We start from the raw sequence: 26,206 nt of genomic DNA on the forward strand, positions 1-26,206 counted from the left end.
TTCAAAATAAAACTTGTCATTATATATATAAATCATCAGATTCACATGTAATTTTGTAATATGATCATAACATTAGGTCGTCCACAGAAGAAGCAGATCGACAGAGGCTGAGAAGCCTATAGATCAGAAAATACCTGTGTATATTGAGTGAAAATTTTTGCTCATTTTTTATCATCTTTTCCATTCTCTCAATCTGGAGTCGTTATTTTTCGAAAGTTATCTTCATTCGATCGAAGTCAATCCCGCTAAAACATGAAAAATGTTATGTTCTTAAGTATTTATTACAGTCTTCCTCAGCTCAGTAGCCCTACTAGAGGTAGTTATTTGAACTGGTTTGATCTTGGTGGCTCTATTGATTATAAACTATTTTGAATCACCAATTCAGATATGGAAGAGAAAATTATTAAAAAAGGTCAGTTAAAATGGGCCCTTCCGTCATGCGACGTTACGTGCACAGGTTGTATGGGGCCGTACCAACGCTATTTAAATACATCGGCAAAATTTTATAAATCAAATCGGTTTAAATGCATCCAGAGAATTGTCAATTAAAATCTACCCTCCTCGATTATAGCACAGATATAATTGTCTATGTTGGATGTATTTTTAAGATTTTTGCACCCCCTAAGGCAGAGGATTGCACTCCTCAGAAGTGCATAACCTTTATTTTGTTCTTATATAATTTTTATTGTGTCCGAGTATGATTCGTTCCGTCTTTTGCTTAGTTTCTCTGCTAGTTTCTGGACGGTTTTTGTAGAGCCTGGTGCTGCTCCTCATCCAAAATTCTTTGTTGGCATTTTAATGTTTTGATACTCTCATGATATTCGTAGGCGTCTGATATAGTATAACGTATAGTATACTTTCGGAGTATATCAGGTCAAACTCGAAAAGATTGACCTGATATGAGGCTACGGTTCTATCAGATACTTAGTACCCTTGCGATGAGTAAGGGCATTACAATCGGGTACTAGACTTCTCTTCCTTAAAACAACTTTGTCCACAAAATCTTTTCTTCTAGAGGATCTTCACTCTACAGGATTTTCATCTTTCAAATTTAAATAAAAGTACTATCGCTTAAGTACTAAAAAGTTGAAGCCTGTTTCAGTTGTTATTATCTTGGCAAACAAATATCTTAATTTTTTCAGGTTCTTGGTTTTCGTCCAAGTTTCTTTCGGTTCATTCTCCGTTTTTTTCTTAAACGCCATTTTTTCATCTGGAAGTAGAGGCAGGGATTTTGTTGGTTTAATTTTTATTGATTCACATCCGGCAGGGTTTTTATTGGTTTATTTTTTTAAGCATGGCTTCTGTTCCAATGTAAAGAGTTTTTACTATAACTGAATTTCACAAAAGTTTAAATTTACCATGTCTGATTTTGAGTTGTCAATTTTTTCGTTTTTTTTTCTTGAAATATTCAAACAATTTCAGTTTGTTATATCGACTTAGTCAACTTATTTTGCGTTATTTTGAATGCAAAATATATCCGTTTGGGATCATGTGTTTCAATTGGATGGTTCGTAAACACTTTATTTTTATGAATTATATGACAGCAGTTTTGATTTCGGCTCAACAGGTTTCGACCCAAAGTGTCGCCTTTGTTGCTGCTCGCTAAATTGTTGCTGCTGCTGCTCAGAACAAGACATAGGAAATCACTTCCACCTTGGATAACAAGTAGCACTTCAAATTTGATCAAAAAATTACAAACAAAACGGCAATCATGTATACTCAAACCGACCAACTACAGAAGACAACAAGTTAAACTGTTTGAAAATTTAGTAACTGAATCATCGGAATTGGACAGGAAAAACTACCAAGAGGAATTGTTTAGAACACGGAACACTAATGTAATTTTTAAACACCTAAAGAACTTGAATAAACATACAAGTCTTCCTAAGTTACTCATAAAAGATGAAGTTGAAAGCACAAATCCAAACGAACAAGTCAACATGCTAAACGACTTCTTTCATTCAGTTTTTAATCCTAAAGAAAGTTTTAGTATTAGAGATATTCAATCTGAAAATCCCTTGTTAACGAATTTTGATATATCGAAAAACACAGTAAGTGAGATTTTATCAACTCTGGACGTAACAAAGTCACGCGGCCCAAATGGGTTGCCACCTAGCTTTTTTCAGAAAACGAACCGCAATATATGCAAACCGATGAACAAACTTTTGAGAAACGTAAAACGCCTACGAAAAATACCTGATTCATGGAAAACAGCTGCAGTTACTCCTGTTCACAAAAAAGGTGACCGAAAAATGGTGAACAACTATCGACCAGTATCGCTATTAAATATTGACAGCAAAGTCCTTGAAAAATGTATATACAAAGACCTGTACCCTTACTTTGCCTGGTATTTGACGAAACATCAACACGGTTTTACTAAAGGTAGATCAGTTTTGACAAACATGCTCTCTTTCCTGAAAGAAATATATGAAGCGCTTGACAATGACTCAAACGCAGAAATTGTAGCAGTCTACACTGACTTTGCAAAAGCCTTTGATAAAGTTCCGCATTTTGATCTACTTAAGAAAGTTGCACTTATAGGAATAGGAGGCTGCATGTTAGAGGTACTCTATGACTATTTGAAAAACAGGAAACAGTTTGTACAAGTAGACAATATCAGCTCAAAAGTTTTAGAAGTCACTAGTGGTGTTCCCCAAGGATCACTTTTAGGACCACTGCTCTTTTGCATTTTTATTAACGACCTACCTGAAGTACTCAAATTCTCTGAACCATATATTTTTGCGGATGATCTTAAACTACTTTCCATCAAAAAAACATCAATTGAAATTCAAGAAGATCTGGACAAAATTCAGCAGTGGGTAACTGAAAACAAAATGGAATTAGCACTAGATAAATGTGCAAAAGTAAGTTTTAGGGGCGGAGACGCTAACTCTATGCTTTTTGGTGTAGTGCTTGGAACATCGATGGTTGTGAAAGATCTGGGAATTTTTGTGTCGGGCGATTTAAGTTGGAAGGTACACATTGAAACAAGATTAAAGAAGGCAAACCAAGTACTGTACCTCCTGAGAAGAAACCTATCAGCAAAGATAAATACGTTTGTAAAGTTAGGCCTGTATAAGTCACTAATACTCCCAGTGTTATTATACGGACTCTCATGTACACATATATCGAGGGGGGATCAATTGCAGTTGGAGCGATTTCAAAAGAAAGTAATCCGTTGGATCACTGGAAATAAAACGGGAGTGTACATCAACGAACTACGCTTGCTAAACATTTTACCCCTGCCCATGTTCATCCAGCTAAATAACATCTTACTTTTTGCCAGTCTTGATTCTAATGAACGAAATGAAATAGTGTTAAACAGGCGAACCACACGGGCTAGAAATACAGAAATTTTTGAGATGCGAAAAGTGAGAACGGAAAAAGCGAGAAACGAATTTGTTTTCAGAACCAGTAGGATTGTAAATCGATTAGAACCATATATTCATTTTTATAAACGAATCGGCCTCAAGACGAGAATTTTAAACACGATGTGGAAATTTGTAAACGAGAGATTTTCAGAAATGACAAAGTGCACGTGGCAATTATTCTGTGATTGTATCACGTGCAGAAACAAGTGGACATTGTTTTAGAGAAGACGCCGGGACCAAGAATCCCAACAGCAGTGCTGTGAATCCCCAACAACAACAACAACAAAATGCTTTCTACTTTTTAAGGGATGTTAACGAGTTTCATCCGATACAAATATGAGTTTTTGGCTGCGGTTATTTTTCAACTCTTATCCAGTTATTTTTTCTAGTAACTTTTTCCAACAATTTTGTTTTGACTTGTCTTTTTTTCATTCACTATTTTGTACCGCAATGTTTGATTTGGATCGCAAGTGTTGCGAAGCTCTGTTTCGCCTCTGTGTACTAGACTGTGTTTTTGTTCTTTGGCTCTATAAATAAAAAATTTCTTCGAAAGTAGTTTATCATTAATAGTGCCCAGTGCACAGGCAGCGTTCGCGACCTGTATTGCATATTGTCTCAGATTGCGTCTTACAATTAGAATGTGTTTCCGATTAGTTAGATAGTGTTTTTGTGTTTTTCAGATTGTGTTTTTCAATAAGAATGCTTTTTCAAGATTGTAAGTTCGATTCAAAACAGCTGTCAGTTTAGAAGATCCATGAGATCATTAGCCTGAACGTAACCTGAAAAAGACATGTATACTAAAACTTTTTCATATATAGTGATTGAGCAAGCAAACTATTGCGGTTCAACCTGCTATTGTTATGGTATGTTAACTTTTCTTGATATTTAAGAATTTCGGAAGTTCAAAAATACGCACGGTTGCTGGCATCTAATGAATCTCCAGAATGCTTCTCGGCAACCCATTCGTGTTGTGGTTTTTTCGAAGTAATCAGACTCCGTTGAGTTTTTCTCGTTCATGAACAATTCGATTTCACTCCTGTTCTTGTGCATCCCAGACACCAGCTCCTAAGCAACAAGGTGTGTTCTGCGAATGAAAATATAAAATATTAGCGGTATAGGAGTATGGGCTACAGACATGGTAGGTTTCGGAGACAATCGCGATGATGAGTCCGACGATGAAGCAAATGTAGAGAGTTGTGAATAGAGTGATCCACAACTGGCTTATGACGAAGACTCCTCTGTTGTTGTTGCGATGCATTTCTGAGAACGTGTTGAAAATGTCGTCTCCATTAGTAAGTGAGAACATGGTCTGCACTGTGCGTTCATAGGTCTCAAACTGAAACATTTAATCAATTGAAATTAAAAGAGTTTTCTGACATTGAATAATTTTGAAATGTCGTTTATTTATCATGATCTTAAGGTTTTTTCTCTAATAACAAGGAATTGTGCAAAGATATATTCGATCATTAGATCAGTTTTTTTTAGCAGGTGCTAAAATATGATTTTAGTTTTTGCTGGGGAACTGGAATCTTGAACTTGCTCCTTTTTTGCTGCTGCGTAGCTAAATTAGGCGTCCTCTATCTAAAATCCTCCTTCTAATTCTGTAGCTGTTATGGAGGCTATTGGAACATGTCACAAGTAGAGACAGCCACCACAAAGTGAACAAAATCAAGAAATTGATTAAAACGGGATTAAAGTGCCTAACGACTGGAGAGTTTTTGGATCCAAAATATACAAAAATGAGCTTATATTTGATCAAAACCAAGTTGTTGGCCTCAACAGAACAAGCTTGCTCTGCATTGGTTTGCCCCTTTACTTGAATCAATCGTAATTGTTTCGCTAATCCGCCAACTGTAAGTTATGTACGCCTCTTTGTATATTCGTCTGCAAATTAGAAATATCAAAAATGGTGGATGTAAAAGCGTGATAGAAAGTGTTGACTGGCCTTGTAGTGATAGCCTCCAAATACAATCCAGGCGAAGAGAGAGTTGCCTATGGAGAAGACGATGATGCAGACCCCGAAGCGCATGAGAGGAGGGGTGGCTATCTTGAGAGCCAGAATCAGAATCTAAAAGGATCGATCATATTGTCACCACACTTATCTTGTTGAAAGTGCTTTGGCTGTTGACTTGACTTGACTTTACATTGAATTTGGAGCTGTAAGTGAAGTTTTGAAGCACTGCGATGTAGCTGAGCATGACGGCCAGGCCCAGGAACATGGAGCACTCGCTATAGCCGGATTTGATGAGTTCTGTGGTGATGAAGAGTTTGATTAGAGATCCAACCACTTCTGCACAGCAAGACACGATCGTCAGCCCGTTCCAGAAGTCCACAAACTCCAGCTGGTCGTGCATGTTGAGCTTCTTCTGCTTGTGCACCAGCCAGAATTTGCGCACAATCTGAAATACCACAAAATGTACGTTGTGTGATAGTTGGTGACGGATAACAACACATCAATTGAGTCGGCGATCTTCGTTTGTGATGTAACAACCGACCGTTCCGAGAATCCACTTGCGCCGAGCAGACTTGAAGGTGCTGAGTAAGAGTAATATAGACCAGGCCATAGCAATGGTGTCCAGACAGCCACTGGCTATCACATACACGTACTCCACTCCGTTGTCTAAAAAGAGAGAAGGAGGAATAAGTAGTCTAAGATCACACTAGCCCTCATGTGGACACACGCCAACGAACGCCAAGCAACAACATGTGCACATGGCAGCAGCTATAGTGTGACTGTGCAAGTTGTCGAAACAGATGGACAATCTTCTAACGACGTGAAAAGCAAGAACATGCACTTCAATAATACCGAACCCAAAAACAACTACTGCATAATAGTGCCAAAACAACAACTACTGCCAAAACAACAACTACTGCATAATAGTGATGTCGTTTTCTAGTTACTATGACGTTAATGACTGAGTGGGCGGCTGTGTTTGTGTGTGTTGTGTTGTGTATGTTTTTGCTTGTGTTTACTGTCCAAGTAGTAGACTGGGATGTTGCTGTTGTCCGCACAGGAGAGGGTCTCGCTCTGGATGTCCATGGACACCGGGTCCTGTCCTGTGTGGTACTCGTTGTCAATCACAATCTACACAACAATCATAATATCGACAAGCTACATGCATAAATAATGAGCAATGAGTTCATCTAACTGCTTCTGCTTAAAGCTTGAGCATTGCAATTGCTTGGCAACTAACTGTGTTCTGGAAACGGTAGCAATTGGGCTCGAAGAATACGTTGAGTGCCCCAAAGTGTTGGTTGAGGAGGAAGAACCTGAGCTGGATGGACTGGAACAGAGCCAGATTCTGATCTAGGTGGTAGTCTCCGAACTCCTCCTCCAGGAACTGTGTCAGATTGAAGTCCGGAGTGTTCACGGAAGGTGGGTAGGAGATGAGGCCGCATGCTGCAAATAACAACGCTATCTCGTCTCTATATCATACATAGTAACATAGACAGGAACTAGCATGATGCCACTTGTTCAGCCACAGACTATGCCCATGATCACTGCTTGTATTATAAATTGGGAAGGTAGGTGTAGTGTAGCCTAGTCTGTGAATACTGTGTTAGTGGCATGTTGTTGTTGTTTGTGTTTGTGATAATCGGATACTTCGTTCTTTGTTAATGAGTGAAAACAAGAGTTTATATCTTTAATTTAAACTTCTTGTCAATGATCTTTTGTTCAGAGATCTTGTTGTTAACTCTCTGCATGTTAGTTCGCAACCGTCCAAATGACTGTTGCATTAGGCCTGCTAGGTTGGCCTTGAATAAGTTATAACAATACATAACAGTTATTAATAATAATAATTCTCCAAGGTTACTGTACCACATTCCCCTAAGAACAACAAAATTTTACATAATACCATATAAAATTTTTAAAAAATACAATATGAGTTTTAGGCTCAGTTTAATAACAATGTTTGATGTTGGTTAGTTTTATTTTTGCTCCTTGTTTTTCTTTTCCGATTCCGATTGTTTCCTCGCGGCATTCCATGCTTTAGTAATGTGCAACGATGTGGCACCAAATCTACGTTTGAATAAATGTCGCTCCGATAGGTCAAATGTCGTGTTCGTTGATTCACTGTCATCAGTTTTGATCGCTGCTTGTCTCGCCCGTTATGCCTCGAGAGCTGCCATATTCAAGTCGGAAACGTCGTCCTCGCAAGAAATCAGTTTTACCGAATGAGACACTGTGCTGCCATATCTCTTTGGCCCTTGATTTTTAGTCTGCCTATTGCTTCGCCTCACCGTTGTCTGCTCTTCCTTGTCCCACTCATCGGAGAAACCTGGTGGAGGACAATCATCCACTGAGACCGCCTGTTGTGTGAGTATTTGTTCGGCTTCGTTTTGAACCCCCCTGGTCAGTACCTGTTCTGCGAGTTCGTCCCATTCCCCTGGTGTCATATCCTTGTTCTGGAATGTATCCAGTATTTCTCTTTCTTTAGTCTGCCGCGTAATGCGTTTACTCCCTGGGACCTTCTTTGGGGTTGATGACGCTGGGGGATCGTTGTCAACAGTGTCTCGCTCTTTAACCTTCGCTGCTGTTTTAACAGCTTTTAGTTTTCGGACTTCTTGCGCTGTAGGCTTACCCATTTTGCTCTTTTGATTCTGCACCGTGGGTCCTGCTCTATTCGGTTTATTCCTTTTCCCACATAAGTTCAAACCACCGGCCGTCTCCGTGTCCTTCGGAGTTACTATAGTCGGACTATTTCGGAATTTATCCGTAGATCTACTTCAGTTGGTACTTTAATGCACTGCCACTGGTCTTCCATATCATTTTCCTCCGCTGATTCACTATCAGCCTCTTCATACTCTCGAACTGTCTTCTGCTGTTTAGTTCTCGGCTCCTCCCCCGTTGGACTTCTTTTCTTTTCGGACCCGCTCACAGTAGACGGTATGAATACTTTAGATTTCGCTATATCACTTTTCCTATAAACTGCACCTGCAGCTGTCTTTACAGTCGAGGGTGTCTCTGCCACAATTTTTCCTTTGAGTGGTATTGTCAAAGCCTTTCCACTTTTCCGTTGTTTGTGTTTGCGAAGGAAATTACCTGACCAATTATCCGTCTCTGCACTTTGTTTATCTTCGATAAATCCTCGTTCCCACGAATATAACAATTCTTTCCTGAGTTCCGGATTTATGGTGCTGGTCTCATCAACGATTCGTCTCAAATCGTTAGCCGATTTGTCTCTCCGGGTGGCGTTCCATCTCGCATTTGCCTCCAGCAATTGTTTCAACTCCTTAGCTCTTGCTCGTTCTTTTGCGGCGGCCGTATTTCGTAGAAACAATGGACTGACGTCACGACTATTTTGTCCTTTTCGAATGATCTTCACATTATCCCTTGATTGGTCTATGCGTCTTTTCAATTGAGAAGCTGTTAATGCAGATCGTTCCAGATGTTCTTTATCTAAACGATCAGACTCGTTAATGAATTTATCCCTCAAAATTTTAAATTCAGTTTTGGGCAATCGACCAAAGTGTGCTTCAAATGGTGACACTTTTATCGTTTTCTGTTTATTCCAATTTAAATTTCTAATGATTGTACTGAAGCAAAGTTTTATCGATTGTACGTTTTCATCTAATAGTATGACTCCCAGTCTTCGTTTAAGGGTCTGTATCGTTCGCTCTACCAGACCGCACCCTCGATGATCACCCACCGGACAGAACTTTTGTGTAATTTTATTTTCTGTGCAGAATTTTTTCATCGCTTTTTCTTTAAACCCAGAAAACTGATCCGTTTTAATCGACTCCGGTATTCCATGTGTATCAATTTAGGTACGAAAAGTTTTTATCGTTGCTTTTCCCCCAGTGGATTTCGTGACTTTAACTGACAGAAACTTAGAGTATCTATCAATAGCAACCAACAAATATATCTTCTTTCCCTTATGATCTTCGAGTGGGCCTGCATAATCTAATTGCAATTCTTGCCCCGGCCGCGTCAGCAGTGGAAGTGGTTTTGCCGATTTTTTCGGAATTATATTTTTAGCGTTCTTACCATAACGAGTGCAACTTCTACACTCCTCGGCCAGGTTGACTATGTCCTTATGCATATGTGGCCACCACAAATAATTGGACACCTCTAACATTGCCTCCTGACCGGGATGGCCCTGGTGGATTTGTCGAAGCACAGCATGTCTCAGTTTATCCGGTACTGCTAATCGGTTGTCCACCAGTAGACAGTCGTCGACCACGGACATCTGGTGCCACAGAGGGTTGGTGTATGGCCCCATAAGCTCAAATCCTTGTCTATCATTACGCTCCACCACCCTTCTTAGCCTATCCATCCACTAACTTCCACGACACTAACTTCCGGACGACCCTAACTTCCGGACTGACACTAACTTCCGGACTGACTTCCCTGTCTTCTGTGCTCTCCCCGTAAAGATCCACTTCAACTACTTGTCCTATTCTTTCATCGTCCCTTGTTTTATTCTCCAGTAGTGCTCTTGGGCTCTGCATTGACGAGATTGCTTCTGACTCCGTCATTGATCTTGGCTTGTCGTATCTTCCCCCCCCCCCCGTATAATTTTCCAGAACGAAACTTGTGCTGTTGCAACCGTAGATGTTGATTGGCCGCTGTTTCCAGTGTCCGCCTGGATGTACCGGTTCATTGCTCTCCATTCCACCTGTGGCATGCCATCTGAGTCTGAATTTTCTGAATCCGACTTATTGGGATTATGCTGGATAGTTCTAGTCCGTTGGAATGTTGTTTCTGTGACATCTCCGTCAATGTATCGAGGCTACTCCGTTCCTGTATTCTGACTACCTTTCTCCCCTTTCCGCTGTTCAAATTTTCGCCTGTTTTCATTGCTCTGATTTCGAAACACTTTCTATTTCTGGTTCTAGTGTGAACTGATGAATTTTTGTGACTTATTTTTGATTTTTCAACCGACTGTATTGAATGACAACTTTGAGATAAACTGATCTCTGGTTTTTCACAGGTTTCTCGTTTAATCGATCGCGAACTTGTTTCGTTTTCGTTCCGGTCGTGCCCTGTTCGTTTTCGTCAATTTTGGTTGCCATAGCAACTGTTGGATGACGTCTACTGTTTTGACGCACTCTATTCAGTTTTCGTTCCTGTCGAGCCCATCGTGATCACTCAGTTGACTGTGTAAACAGTCGAGAGCTCTATGAAAACTTTCTATCGATGTGACTACGAATTTTTCATCTAATTCTGACTCTGGCCACGGTTCGCCATTAGTGTCTCTAGACAAATAATCCACAATGCCCATATCCCTTCCCGGTATATGAACAACTTTAAATTGATCAGGCAACAATCTATCGACCCATCTATTCTACCGAGATTGATAGGTTTTGTTTGACTTGTTTTCATCTAACGCTGAAACCAACGCTTTATGGTCTGTGGCTATCACGAATTCTTTCCCTAACAAACAGTGTTTAAATCGATCAACGGACCATACTACTGCTAACAGTTCCAACTCATTCGTCGAGTATTTCTTTTCTTGAATGTTCAAATACCTCGACGCGAATGCAATTGGTACCCAATCCCCCTCGGCTCTTTGTTGTTCTAACGTTGCGCCTAACCCATTATGGCTAGCGTCAGATTTTACTCTAGTAGCCATCTTAGGGTCATAATAATGAATTTTAGTTATATTTGCAACCGCTGTTTTTATCGATTCGAATATTTCCGAATGTTCTTCCCCACATTCCAATTTTTTAACTTGAATTTTCACACTAAGTTTCTTTTTCTCATTCTCTTCTCGCAAAAGGTGTCTAAGTTTTTCTGTTAAACTAGCCGCGTTTGGGATGAATTTAGCCAGATGATTTATGCTACCTATAAATGACCTAAGTTGTTTAAGTGATTTTGGCGGGCTGAGCTTCAATTTCGCTTCCGTTTTTGTTATTTTTGGTGAAATGCCTTCTGACAATAACATGTGCCCCAGCCAATTCACCTCATTTTCAAAAAATTCACATTTTGACAGTTTCAATGCCAGATTTTCTCTGTCGAATTTTTCGAAAACGTTCATAATCAGTTTTTCATGTTCTTGTTCACTCCCTTTAGATACAACAAGTATATCATCCAGGAAACAGATCGTGTTTTTCGAATGATTTAACGTTCGATCCATGGCTTTTTGGAACTCTGCTGGCATGTCCGCAAGCCAATAGAATCCAGTGAGAAACCTGTGCATTTCAATGGCCTGTCCGCCTATGATGTTAAAGTTGCATTGTTTTGCTGTCTCTGCAGTCAACCTTATTTGGCTGTACGCGTCTTTCAAGTCTAATACCGAGAAATAAAAAGTACCGTTTGTATTTGCTGTTACTATCTGACTAACCCCATCCAATAACTCGTCAACATTAGGCATTTGATATTTGTTTTTGAACAACTGCCTGTTGATAGGTTTCGCATCTAAAGCCAGCTTTAAAGAATCATCTTTTTTCACTGTGATTACAATTGGTGCTATAAAACAATCGCTAGTATATTTGTCCAGACGTTTTATATGCCCTTCTTTTAACAGTTTTTCCATTTGTTCATGTACCTTTTCCTGGATGTGTATTGGGATCCTTCTCCCTTTCTCTTGTAATGGACAAAGTGGATATTTGAACTTTGTACTGACAACATGATTTTTCGAGCAACCCTGACGATCAAAAAGGTCCTTAAATTTACTATAAAATTTGTTTTTCCAACCTTCTGACTGTTCGCACAGTGGCACATCAAACCTCGTCTTATCTCTTGGTGCCAGCTTTTGTGTTGTGTGTATCCCCACTTTGCTCTGTAAGTCCAGCCCCAATATGCATCTTGTGCGTCGTTCTGTGATCAGAAATGATGGCCCCACTACTTCCCACCCTGCCGAACGGATGGTTGTGGTAATTGCTCCCAAAATGTTATTTGGCTGTTTATTGTAGTCTACAAATTGAGCTGTCAAATTTAGATTCTCCCGTGGAATAAACTTCGTATTTTTGGAAGACTCTAGAATTTGTTTTGCTGTCGCCCAATTTAAGAACGATACTGGACTACCGGTGTCAATAGTCATATTGATAATTTGGTGATCAATTCTGACTAATGCTTTTAACGACTTTATCTGTTGTGATCGAGGGTTCCTGCGAATATCGACCTTTTGTATGTCTTTACCGCTATCCCCAACATTTATTTTTCGTTTCGATTGCTGTTTTATATATTCATCCATCTTCTCCATCGACGAAATATCCGATTCTATTGCCTTTATTTCAAACTCATCGCATGAGTCAAAAGACTGAATCAAATTACCCTCTTCATCCGAGCTAGACGTTTTTCAGCAATTTCATTTACTTGTTGTGACCTACACATTTTTGCAAAATGATTTGATTTGGAACAATTTTTACATGTTTTGCCCATGGCCGGACATTTCTTCAAATGACCTTCTTCAAATAGCCGACCACATCGAGTACACGTTTTTGTATCCATAGAGTTTCTTCCCTCTCTCCTGTCAGATGGTGCTCTCTTCTTTTACGGTTCTCTCGATTGTCTCCGACTATTTGTGCTCTTATTCCCCACATTCATGATCGGTTCTTGTTTTATTTTCATTGTTTCATGAGCCTGACCTGCACCTGCAGTCATTGTTTTTGATTTTTGAAATGCCTGTTGTCTGTTTGCTTTGTTCAAATTTCAATGCCCTCTTCAGTACTTCCTCTGGTGTAAAGGTTTCGAACGTTAATGTATCTTGCAGTACCACGTTCTTTATTTTCGATATGAATAGCTCACGAACTAATTCGTCTTCCAGTGTCCCTAAATCCGCTTTAGCTGCCTGCGCAGTTAATGCAGCGTGAATTGCTTCTAATGTTTCTCCTGTTTCCTGCGCTCGATTAAACAATTTATAACGTTCATAAGTAACACTCTGTGCTTTGTCAAATGATACTTTTGCTAAAGCAACCATTTCCCGAAATTCTAGCTTTGAAACTTCTGTATGTGGATTCTTTTGCACAATTTTCTTTTTACCTTCTGTTCTCAACGCTAAGAACAATCTAGAGGCCACTCGTTTCTGTACCTCATTATAATATACATTATGACAAACCTTTGGTCCTCTAGCTCTTCTTTCTTCATTTTCCAAAAGAACTCTGTCCCGCGCCAGTTTGTCTCTAGCCTCGGCTCCAACTGAAGGCTTTGTCTCTAGCCTCGGCTCCAACAGAACTTCTCTCGGTTCTTCTAACAATAATTCAGGATTCACGCTCTCCTTAACTGTAACTGCCAATAGGAATTGATCTAACCAAATCTTGAAGTTCCAAGGAGGATCTGAATTTGCCGTTGTCCAGAATACAGGAATTCCCATATCTGCTCTGTTATCTTGGGACATGAATCCTGCTGGCTGCGCCATGTGATAATCTGATACTTCGTTCTTAGTTAATGAGTGAAAACAGAAGTGTTTAAATCTTTAATTTGAACTTGTTGTCAATGATCTTTTGTTCAGAGATCTTGTTGTTAACTCTCTGCATGTTAGTTCGCAACCGTCCAAATGACTGTTGCATTAGGCCTGCTAGGTTGGCCTTGAATAAGTTATAACAATACATAACAGTTATTAATAATAATAATTCTTCAAGGTTACTGTGGCAACAGTACTACACAGTACCACAGTGTTCAGTGTGGTCCCTAGGGTTGTTCTTACTCTTGTGGGGATCTATCTCTATCTCGACTGTGCGTGAGGTGGAGTTGTTGTCGTTAAACTTGTTCTGGAAGATGCACAGCTCCATGTTGATTGGCTCACTGCTCACCTGGTCTGGGTCGGACACGTTGCAGAAGGTCCAGTTTCCAATGGCCTTCGGGTCCAAGTTGAAGTATCTGCATAAAATCAAATCATTCTTGTTTACCGTTGCATTTCAAACTATGTCAGTGTCAGTGTTGTTTATGTGTTGTATATTTGATATAGCTTATGTGAGTGGTTTTGAGTGGATACTCACTCGTCCACCGCGAACTGGATGTACTGGGAGATCTGTTGTGGTCTGTATACGGAGTAGGGAAAGGGTGTCTTGTGGTCTGGGTTCGTGTAGTCTTCGTCCCAGTCCATGAGGAACAGGTGCTGCATACTTTCACTGTTTTCATCCATGAACAGCTGGTACTCCTGTTGGTAGCTCGCATACAACACCAACTAATTCACAACACAACACTACCTTAGTTTGCTCACCTTTTTTAGGGTTGATAATGGCGCACCGAAAGCGCCTTCGGAAAACATTTAGGACTGGTCGAACGAAAATAGATTTATAGAAGTCCCAAAGAGGGTTACTTCGTTTGGCCAGAGAGTTAAAGCATGTGAATGAGTTAACCGCTAAATTCAAAAGCTCATTTATAAGATAACTTAAAGTTATCTGAATAATTACTGTTCCGATTACTTCAAGTTAGAAGGGATTTTGGCTTCTATTGTTCTTTTAAAATAAGGAAACGTCGTTTGGTATTGAATGAGTCATCGTGATAAACCCCCTCTAAACATCATTTCAATTCCATACAAAGATTTTATTTGCTTTTTTTGATGTACAAAAAGCATCATTTCAATTAAGAGTCAATGAAGATATGATTTATAGATCGTGATGTTTTTTTCCAATTTTTTTTCAGGAAAATTGTTCATGCTGCAGTTTGATTTTTCGCGGTTTGACTTTTGGTTTCTTCTTCAGTTCACTTCATTTCCTTGGTTGAAAGGAAGGGAAACTTGGTTGAAAGGAAATTTTTCCCATTGACCCAGTTTCCTTGAATTGAGTCAGTTTTAATAAAAAAACTCAATCATAAATTGTTTTTGCAAATAAAAGAGTTTTATTGCCATCAATTTTTTTAACTTTGAAATTTGAAAGATGATTTTTTTAGAAAAACAAGTCAGTTTTTTTTCTGTTACCGAGTGTCCATTGACTCTTTTCCAACTTTCGGTTAGCTGTGTTTGGTTATACAAAATTGGTCGAGGTTTGAACGAGGTTTGAATTTTTTACTGAATTATTTTGGGGAAATTTTTTACAGGATTATGACCAATTATGTTGAAAGCTTGGACTTGTTACTGCTGCTTGAGCTCAGTTGGGTAACCAACGTCCAACAAGTCTCATTCAATTCTATTGGTGTCATGGGGGCTCTAAGGATGAGGTACATTTAGTACATAGAGGTCTTTTTCGAATTTTACAAAGTCACTGAACTTAGTGAAGACTTTTATATAGTCGTGGCGATTTATTTGTTTGTTAATTTTTTCAGGAAAATGTCTTAAAATAATCAAATAACTACAGATGTGCATTCGTACATTTTGATGTATTTATGAGTGCACATATGTATATATGCATTTTCGAGATCAATGTAAGCTCATCTGCTAAAAGTTTGGTAAATTGTGCTCTCCAAATATGAAACTGTACCTATTAATCCAGTTTTCTCAAAAAGTATCAATCATTAATTCGTCTTGCAATTCAAAGAGCCTTAAGGCTGTATAGTTTTTAGTTTTTTTTACTCTGAAATTCGAAAATTGACCGTTTTTTTTAAAATGAATTCAGTTTCTTTCTGTTTTCTTGCGTTCTTTAACTCTGTTCTAACTATCTGCTGGCTATGTTTGAAAACTGATCATTATATGAACCTACTGTTAGGCAGCCAATCGTCTTTCATTTGCAGTACTGAAATAGTATGAAACACACTACTGAAATGTATGCATCTTTCGTCAAATAATCTTCTACACTTGCGATCAGTTCAGTGTGTTATTAAGAACCTTCCTTTTTTTCCAACCTAACTCTTAAGCGAATAAAAGTGTTCATTAAAAGATTTTACTTTTGTGGAATAGCATCTGTCTCTCAGCTTTTTTTGTGGCTTGTGTCTAGTGACTATTAAGCTTCCGTGGCCGAGTGGTTAATGTGTGAGATTCTTAATCGCAAGGGCACAGGTTCGAATCTCAGAGGTGGCCGAAATTTTACCAATTCGAGGCCTATTTCTAATTATTTTTTTTGCACTTTACAGAGCTGCTTTTTGTCGTGTTCTCGCAATGTGTTGAAATTTTTTTTATTATAATGATTTTTCTAATGATTTAGTCGTTTTCAAATTTAACAGTTAATTTTGGTTGTCAACTATGTCTTTGAATTGAGGGCAGCATCTAGCAATCCATGTGGGTTCATTAGCTGTCCACTCAGAGATTTGATTGTGTTATGTTCAATTATGTTCCTTCTTTTTGATTGTGTTATGTTCAATGCTGTTTAATTGATACGATGAGAAATTAGCGGTTTAGATTATAAGTAAAAACAGGAGCCGTTTAGATTAAACACTACAGTCGGGTGAGAGACTGCTGCAGTGGCGCAAGTTGTTTTTATCTGGGAATATGGGAGTTAATGAGTGGATATTTACTTTCAGGTTTCAATTGTTTTTGAGTATCTTTGAGTTTGGGATTCAATCTTCTCTAGGGGCGCAGGCAGCTCATTGCATAAGTGAAGATGGCAACTTGTAACAGATGTTGGCTGTGTCAGTTTTGTGGCAACGAGAGAAGTGAGCAGATGCAGCATCATCTGAACTCGATGGAGCATGTGGAGAAAATGGTGAGTCTCAATCTGTTGTCCCCTCTCCACTTTGAGCATCTGAAGAGCGCACACGTGTTAGATGGGAGGAGAAAGAAGGAAGAGGAAGGAGGAGGAGAAGCTGCAATTGGACCGAATGAGGAAGGAGAGGCCAAGGCTGGTCTGAACAGAAAGGCAGCAGCAAGTGCACTGATGGTACAAGCGAGGCGAAATGCTCCTCGGCAAAAACGATTGAAACGAGGGCGACTGGCGAAAAGTGTGAGTAGTTTCGACCGGGAAGATGGAGATGGAAGTAAGGACAAGGAAAATGCCCCTAGAAAGGTGCACTCGCTGACGTGCATGTGCTGTGATGTTGAGTTTGAGTGTTCGCGAGATTTGTCAATTAAGAAACACACATTGAGTGGCAAACATGCGGAGAACAAGGAATCAGTTCGGTATTCTCTGTACAAATGTAATCAGTGTCAAAACCAGTTTTTGGAGAGTCAAATTTTTAAACACTTGACCAAATTCAACAATAAGAAGCGAGGTGGGGATCCGTTTGCGGATTTGCGTTGCCATAAGATTTGGCGTGGGCTAAACTCAGTTGCTGTAGGAGGAATGTTGAGATGCAAAAGTTGCAAGATCGAATTTGACACCATGCACGATGCTCTCCTTCATGCCAACCGCCCCGGCCCAGATCCTCCCAACAAGCACGAGAAGTTCTCCTGCACTCTGTGTAAAAGAGCAATTGGTCACGTGACTAGTCTGATTTTGCACGGCCTAACTGAGTTGCACATGGAGAAAGTGTCCACATATCTCATCTCACAGCTGCACCTGGAAGTTTAACTCGACACTATCCATTCGCATTTTAATATGTTTTTTGCAGCTACATTGGCGACTAGTTTTGTTTTAGTTGATTGTGATCGAGTTGATTTTGTTTACGGTCTACGCAAAGTGATTCATGATGTTTTCTACCAAAGTTGACGTGAAAATAAATGTGTAAACGTTTTTAAAACAGCTTTTCACCAGAAGCATGTTTCAGCCTTCCTTTATATAACCAGTGAACGACGCTAATGCCATGATTTAGGTCTTATTAGACGCCATGTTTAGGTGGACGCTATGTTTAACGAGTTTGTTGAGCTCAACGCTTAAGAGACATGCAAGTTCAGAGTTCTTTTAAAAGTCATCTAAAAGTCAATTTTCAGGCTTTATGTAGATTTAGGGGATTTCTTCTCTAGGTTCGTTCTCTCCTTCCTAACGACACCGCCATGTCGTCCCTTGGGCAGTGAATTCAGTGGGGCGACCGAGATTCACTACTATCTACAATCCCGAAAGGGTTATTTTGTAGATAATCTTCGTCTACTCGATACAATCGCAAGAATTTTCAACGATAAATTAATTTAGATGATTATATGTCCAATTACAGAAGGCTCTGAGTGGCCAGGATATAATCTAATAATCAATTCAAAGGGTAGGATCCGCGATTTATCGGCCAAATTGCCTAATTGCAATTAACTTCCAACTAACTCCACTAACACTAACTATTCTCTCTCTCTCTCTCTCTCTCTCTCTCTCTCTCTCTCTCTCTCTTGAGAATCTCCGATGAGAACTAACTATCTACTGGTCTCTTACTCCGAGAACCAATTACCTGACTAACTAGCAATAATTGTTCTCTCTAACTAACGGAGAACCAACTATACTCTCTCTCAGTATCAATTGCTCTTCTCTGACTGAGAACCAACTACTCTCAATAGTAGCTAACACTGTTCTCTTCTCTGAGGAGAACCAACTACCCTTAATAGTAGTTACCAACTGTTCTGACTCTTACAGGCTCACCGGTACCCTCCAATTCTTTATCTTTCTTTACACTTAGTCTTAGGTAAGTCACGCCATTACCTATCAGTCCTGACATCCGCCAAAATCACCCGTCCGCTTATGTTTTAAGACTATATCCCTCCTCCTGTCAACTCTGCCACGTGCCAACTTCGGTTTCTTTTCAATATTTTCACACTTATTAGATACCCGGTATTCGGTAGCTGTCACAATTTGACGAAGCATACAAATGTCATAAGATTCTAATCAACCAATTCCTGAACTCTGTGACTTCAGCCCTCGAGTTCAACTAACCTCTAAACCATGCTATGTTTACTCATTTATCCTCCCAAGGTCTTTATTTTAGTTATCCCGTTAAAGTTCCGACCTCCTAGTGTTAGGGGGAGACCCTTTTCATGGGTAGCTAATTCATTCCAAGCATCTAAGATTTTGACCTGTACTCTATTCCAATCCCGATCATCTAGCTATCAGGGGAACGTAGTTCAAACGAAAAAGTCACCTCCAGGAAGCCAAGTAAAATCCCCGTCCATGCATACTATTTAGAAAAGTTAATTCTCATGCCGCCGTCTTATTACTATCAATTTCTTCTGGGACTAGTTTTCTTTAGTCTAATTGAATTGCTATTAATAGATCATTCGCCAAGTCAAACTCAACATAATGTTTACCAAGTCCATTTTGAATTAAATCCACTACTCCAAGCCTGCCATGTATGACTGTATCTCTATCGGCTTCTGCTCTAATTCCCAATATATAAGTTTTCCTCCCAATTTTTTTTAGCAAGATGACCCATTCTCATTTCCAGGCGTTGTACTGGGGAATACGCCACTCTCCGGTGTTAATCTTGGTGCTTTCCATGCAATTTTGGGGTCAAAAAGCCCAAAGGTCAACTTAAGGTCAACCGGGGGTCAACCGGGGTCAAACTTCCATATTTGGGTTCAGAATCCCATGGGGGTCCTAACTACCAAGTTTTATTCATATCCCATTAATACTTCTTAATTTATCCCATTTCTAAAGTCCATTATCACTTTTTCCGGGAAAAGGCTATAAACACCGGGAGGAGTCACCGGAGGGTTTTCATCACTAGGGGTCTTTTTTTCGGGGATGAGTTGTAGTATCTAATGCCGCCATAAAATCAATATGCCCTTGCTCATTATTTCGCGTAAATTGCCTATTTCCGGTTTAAGGGGTGGTTTTCCAAGTGCTAATAGTTTCCGATCTAACCGCTGGATTTGGCTCAACTTATAATACAAGATTTAACTTGCCACTACCTATCATCCCTCCAAGTTTCAACTCCCTGCGCTCATCGGTGGCCGAGAAACGACTTCCGGAAGTTACGGGTGGGTTTGTTTACTTAGGGCATAAAACCGGAAGTGGGGGTCTGGGGTTCTAAACTTAAACTTCCCTCAACTAGGCCTACAACATGCTAGAATTTGAGTCTATTATAACCGCTAGTTACCGAGTTCTGATAGGGCCATTTACACTTCCGGGGACCGTTATCACTTGCCCCCCAAGGGTCTGAGGGGTCCCGTTTTAGTATGCCCAGGACAAGTCATCTCTAGTATCGCTCCTTTGAATTTCATAACGTTAGCTTTCTTAGTTCCGATTTTTTTGGGGCGGAGGGCTCCCCGGTTTTGTCAAATTTTATTTTCTGGCGTAGGAGGGACGATATCTTCGAAGAATGAACCATTTAGAAATTTACACTTTGTTTTCTCTTCTACTTAATTTAATGGCGACTCAACCTTACGCTCAGGTTACCATAACATGGAATACAGTAGAATCACCAAATCTACACTTTATAATATAATCCCATAGCTGCTTTAGTTAGAAGGTTCCAGATGAGGATATTCCGATTAGTGTACTGGGGCCAACATAATTTTGCAAATACATTCAACTCACCTCCTCCTCGAGAGTGGCAGCGCGACCATAATTACTAGTTTCCCTCATGGAATCAAGTGCAGGACCCCACTGATTACATTTGCGACAGCAAGTGTCTCGTAACCGCAAACTTTTGCAATCGGCATTCTCTTTCTCGTTTAAACAACTTTTACAAATCTGAAAGAAATTGAACTTGCTTTCTTATCGAACTCCAACAACTTCAAGCTCCCATCCACTTAGCACCATAAGCTCCAAGCCCGAGTCCCGGCAAGATCTTGTTTTTTTTGTCAGTACGTATGAAAGTTTTTTTTCTCGAAGAAATGAGTTGTCGGGCGTTCGTTTGTCTGCTTAGTTGCCACATCACCGAGTTTTTCTCGTGCTGCAATCAGTTTTCATTGAAGTTTTAAGTGTTGTTGATTTGCTCCTGTAATTTGTAAATATACTAGCACTGACGTGGTATATTTTCCTTTGCTGAAAAGTTTTATTCGCCCTAAATAGTTTCGGCTTATGTTCGATCGGATTAATGGTGATCATATACTATCCACGTATTGTCGACTTAGTGGCTACTCGGTAAACACTTAAAGCTTATTTAATACTGGTGGTTGTGTTTCTCGTTTTTCTGAAATCGAAGTTTCCATTTGTTCAAAAAAAGTGTTCATTTTTTTCAATTATTCCTTTTTCGAGTTATTATTTTTTGTCTCATTTATCTTCACTAGCTTGCAATGATACGCTTCCGCTGTGTTACATATGCGTACCGTCTAATGGCTTGATCCGCTGCTCTAAATATAGCATATGGTGTCACTGCTGCGGCTGGATCTGTCCAGTTGCAGTGAGCTGAGTTCAACCAACCAGCAGCACAGACTTTTCTTCTGCTCAAATTGCTACTCAACACCCAACACAACTCATTGAATCATTACCTATCTAATGTTCTGCTAAACCACACACCGCGCAAAACCAAAACACTGGCCCCCATTTGATGATCTCTTAGTGTGAACTTGAGCAATTTATTCGATGAGTTTAATAAAACTTTATAATAGACTAATCGTCAACGAATTAATCATGCTGACATTTTTGCGGCAATGTAAACAATATTCAATAAATTCGTCTTTCTGGCTTATTTTGTTTAATTTTCTGTTTCCATCGGCTAAGCTAGACACCTGATGCAGTCAGGCACTGTTGGTGAATTGGATTACAACATTTAGACCATTTAGTGCATTTTATCAAGGTTTTTGCCAGGTAGTTGTCTGTTAACAATCTGGGCGGCTAATAATTTCGCATGTTTGGAGGTGTGATTGTGATTGTGATCATAAGAGTAAGAGTAGTGCGGTGTGGTGTCTCTGTATCTATCTGTACGCGTACGTGGGGGTTACTTGTACCTGTATGGAGAATATGATGACTGATATGAGTTGGATGGTGGCCCTGAGGGGCAGCAGTCCCCTCACACTCCACTTCTGCCAGGGGGTGAGGAAGTGGAGACGCAACACATGTCTGATCTTGTCCACGAACGAATCCCACTCTGCCTCGTTGAATGTGTTGAGGTAGTGGCTGCTGCCCTCATTGCTGAATGAAGTCTCCCCCTCACTCCTCGAAGTCCCACTACAGCTACTAGTGCCACTCCCATTGCCACTGCTACTGCTCCTCTGTCTCCCTGCAAACACAGCAACAATTATACTTGGCCTGCTTAAGTTAATCATGTAGAAAAATAGTAAAAGCATTTGAATGTGAATTCTCAGAGGTTTTCAGTAAATCGACCACAGTTCAAATGATAACAATTGCGGTAGTATTTTTATTGCTGCTTAGACGTTTTTGTCCCAGACTTTAGTGTCCTCTTGACAAAGTGTTCCAAAATTGAAATTCTACCACAAAATTATCCCAATTTTTTTTCTTTGATTTGACTTAGCGATTTTAAGCGCAAGTTTTTAAAACGTGAATTGGGTTTTGCAAAAGAGGCAACACAGCTTCATCGTTATCTTCCCTTATTTGATAACGCTTGCGATTAGCTTGTATAACAGAATCAATTGGTGTCTTGGTTCATATTGAATTCAGTTTCTAGGCGTCTTCGGCACACTTAGTGTGGAGGTAACGAATACGCCTGGGAATCCAAGGGTCTTGGGTTTGAATCTGACAGTACCTGTATTTTTTCAAACGGGAAATAGTCCGTTTTTGAAAAAAAAATGTCAGCTTTTTAAGGTGTGCTTATGTTTTGTCGGCTTAGTTGTCATATTGTAGAAGTATTTTTTAAAATTTTCTTACAGAATAGTTATTTTTTTATATATATTTTTTTACTAAACTTGACTTCGTATATTTTCTTTTTTTTCGTTGAAAAAATTATTCTGTACAAATGATTTTAGGTCTATTTTTAATGATTTAGTGACCTTATTGCGAGTTAATACGGTCAATATGATTTTAGTGGCTTATTGACCCTATCGGCTTATTGAGTTTTTACCGCTGGGTACATTATCTCCCGATGCTTATTTCTTGTTCTATTGTCTTTTCGACCTAGATCAATTTTTTCGATTTTTTTTCTTTTTCTGAATTGTTTTGTATCGCAAGTGTTTTGTTACTTCAACAAATCAAAATTCATTATTTTATGATTGTATACAACCATTACTTTTGCTTTTTTAACAGCTAGATTGTCGGCATTGTTTCTGCTTTGTAAAATTGTTCAGTTTCTGATTTGAATTTCAGATGTCTTGCTAGCATGTTTGCCTATAGTTCCTGTTCGATAAAAACAGGTATTATGAAATTGTTTGTGATTGGATTTTTCTCAATTTTTTTTTTAGATCCTTCGGAAAATGTTATCCTTTTTTTGCAAAAAATTCAGTTCAATTGTCAACTATCTGATTTTTTCACCGTTTTGGGGGTTTTCTCGATAACTTTCCAGTCAAATCTGAAATCTTAGGTTTAATCGACAGAACAGGTTGAGTTTTGAGAATTCGACCGTGTTCGCAAATTTTGAGACTACGGTTATTCATGTTAGTAGCCCAATTGCTAGTTGTTGTTGTTAGTTGTTTTCAGATGTGCCGCCTTCCAGTGGTGGACTCCACAGACAGCCTAGCCTGTCTGCAAATGGCACAACTACAACCTTCTATCAACAGGGGAGCGCAGATTGCTTGTGGCTCTACTCGAAAATTATCGCGCCAATAATCAGATTAAGTGCATAATCGAGAAACCCGATTTTGGGGATTTTCTCTAGTTTTCCGGCTACGACCTGCTTTTAGCAGAAAAAAGTTACGGATTTCGGAAAGTCAAGTTTTTGAACGTCGACTGTTTTTTTAGAAATTTTTTCAATTTTCAAAAAACGACTCGTCAAATCTGAGATAAAAAGTTCAATCGAATGAAGCGGTTACAGGAATTTTTCCTACAGAAATGGTTACTTTTTTGTTATAGAAATGTTATGTTTTTGGGAAAATTCCAGAATCTGAAATTTTTACTCTCCTCATTCAATTTAGTAGAGAAACAACCAAGGTTCTGGGCAAAATCTAATTTTTGAAATAACGCATTTGGTACCGCATCAGAATAATAAATTCAGAAAATATCAAATACGTACATCCAGCTTTAGCTGAGCCCTAGGTATCCTTCATAGTTATACGAAAAATTTGGTTCGCCTACATTTTTCATTTTTCTTAAACTTTTTTTTGTGTTGTCGCAAGTGGTGGGAAGCTCCGCGTCGCCTCTTTGTTAAAACATTAATCCGAATACTTGAAAAACATTTTTGAAATGCATAAATTGTGCAGTTGTAGCATGTGAAAATTTGATTTGCATTTAAGAAAGCTCAAATGAACATTAATTGTGGTTTTATAGCAGTATTTAGACAACCGCGTGTTCAGACTCGTCAGTATTTAGACAAATACTGTTTCAACCAATCAGAATCGATACAAAGAAGAAATTAAAAAAATAACTATTATTTATTTTGGATTATTTAGGTCTTCTCGATTCAGATTGGTTCATACAGTATTTGTCAATTACATCCAATTTTCCATAATACTAGTTAGGATCGACGTAATATATAGTTTTGGCGACTTTAATATGCTTTTCGTCGATGCCCTTCTTGCCTTAGTGGGTAGATCTTATTTTTATATGATGAAGTAGTGCATAGGGTTGCCTTGCAATGCCGTACATAGAGTAGCCTTTAGGCTGACAATATCAAAGTGTTGAAATATGAGTCGTTTATGGAATTAATAAGACCAATTATAGCGTGTCTCAATTTAATTTGGAACGAATTCAATTTGGAAGGAATTTAGAACGCTGCAAATCCGCACTTTAATCTAGTGCGAGCATACTCTTCTAAAATCATTCTGAATAAAAAAAAACCATCCCGAGCATATATATTCCTCACTTTCTTCGGAAGTGGGAACAGAAAAGTAAACATAGCTGGCTCAAAGATGTTGTTGTGGCTAGTTTTACAATTCTTGCATAAGGTATGATCAACTAGTTAATAATTTGATTCGATTGCCATACAGAAGTTATCATTCGGCACTAGCTCATTTTTACAGAAGTCAAAATGTTTAGATGCGTAGTGGCAAGTTGGAAACACGCGTGCAGTGGAGATAATTGAGACAGAAACGGATTTGTGGTTGAGAAAGTGGTTTGAAATGAAAAAGTGTGTGGCTGAATTGATTGACAGCCTGAAGTGTGTTGTGTCTACTGTTGCTAGTGTGTCGTCACCTGATAAAGTGCCACTGCGACTGAGCATCTGTGTGCTGAACATGTCCAACTCCTTCCTCAAATCCCTGCTGTGGAAGTGCATGTTGGTCGGCATCTTCAGTTTGGAAGCAGTCTTGGAAGCACTGCTCAGGGACACGGCTGGACTGCACGTGAGATGGCCAGTGCTGTCTTGTCGCGCCCCAATGCCCTCGGATGTTGCCCGAGTGAATGACATGGAGCGTCCCTCGTTGCTTCGCATCCGCTTGTACACACTGCTGCTCCCTCCTCCTTCCTCTGCCCCTCTTCTGCCGCCGCCGCCGCTGAACAAGTGACAGTAGTCCCTATCCACACTCTGTCCCGCCGTCCCCGTCTGACTGTGAGAGGGTCTCAGTCTGCTGTCACTGTTCGATCTTCCTCTCCTTTCTTCCCCCATTGTATTCCCATTGGCACCCGATGTGCCCCCATCCAAGTCGACACCCGGCCCCGTTGTCGTCGTCAGTGGCCGGGAGGAGGAGGGGGTGTGTATGCTGCCGTAATTGTGGGGAAGGGGGTTGGGGAACTCACTGTTGGTTATGTTGGGAATGGAAGAGGAGGACGACGACGAACAGTTGTCACCACTCTTCTTCTTTCTTGTCTCCTGGACTACTCTTCTGGACTGATAATCCTTCCGTTCTCCCTCCCCCTTCTCCTCCTCCTCCTCATCTTCCCCTTGGTTGGTGAGGGGGCGTCTGTCCTCCTGCTCCATATCACCCTCTGTCCTGTTGATGCTCTTTCCAATCATCCTCTTCATCGTAGATTCAACCATCCACTTTCAAATGTCTTAAATTTAATATCAAACCAAAACAAGCCAATGAAGGCAAATATTGTTAATTCATATACGATTTCTTGCCTGAGGTGGAATATAACTCAATATTTGTATTTGGCAGTACAAACTGACTAAGAAGCTCTCTTCGTGTTACTAGTTAAGGCAGTGCCCATTCAATGTGTTCAGGCTAGAAAGGGTTTTGCATATTATAATACTATGGCTGTTCAAACTGTTCTTTTCTGCATAGTTTGGG

General features: G+C 39.6%; 1 protein-coding gene across 1 annotated transcript; it reads right to left on the reverse strand.

Moving 5' to 3' along the window:
• On the reverse strand, window positions 1–26,085 carry LOC134848507 (mucolipin-3-like). Its single transcript, XM_063865988.1, has 12 exons — window positions 25,170–26,085; window positions 21,878–22,149; window positions 14,256–14,443; window positions 13,964–14,136; window positions 6,566–6,771; window positions 6,345–6,456; window positions 5,867–5,991; window positions 5,516–5,770; window positions 5,317–5,439; window positions 4,507–4,707; window positions 4,288–4,436; window positions 1–245 (listed from the first exon to the last, which is right to left on the reverse strand). The coding sequence occupies exons 1-12, from the start codon at window positions 25,951–25,953 to the stop codon at window positions 203–205; spliced, it is 2,631 nt and encodes an 876-aa protein (XP_063722058.1). The 5' UTR covers window positions 25,954–26,085; the 3' UTR covers window positions 1–202.
• Between the last annotated feature and the right edge of the window lie 121 nt (window positions 26,086–26,206).

The sequence above is a fragment of the Symsagittifera roscoffensis genome, chromosome 6 (genome assembly GCF_963678635.1).
Source record: "Symsagittifera roscoffensis chromosome 6, txSymRosc1.1, whole genome shotgun sequence".
Lineage (NCBI taxonomy): Eukaryota > Metazoa > Xenacoelomorpha > Acoela > Convolutidae > Symsagittifera > Symsagittifera roscoffensis.

Bases quoted from the DNA above. Each gene is read 5' to 3' on its own strand.
- LOC134848507 (XM_063865988.1), bottom strand. From the start codon at position 25,953: ATGGTTGAATCTACGATGAAGAGGATGATTGGAAAGAGCATCAACAGG. The intron at 6,772-13,963 runs GTAAGAACAACC...TGTTATTTGCAG, and splicing joins AGAGATAGATCCCCACAAGA to CATGCGGCCTCATCTCCTAC. The intron at 5,992-6,344 runs GTAAACACAAGC...CTCTCTTTTTAG, and splicing joins CCCAGTCTACTACTTGGACA to ACAACGGAGTGGAGTACGTG.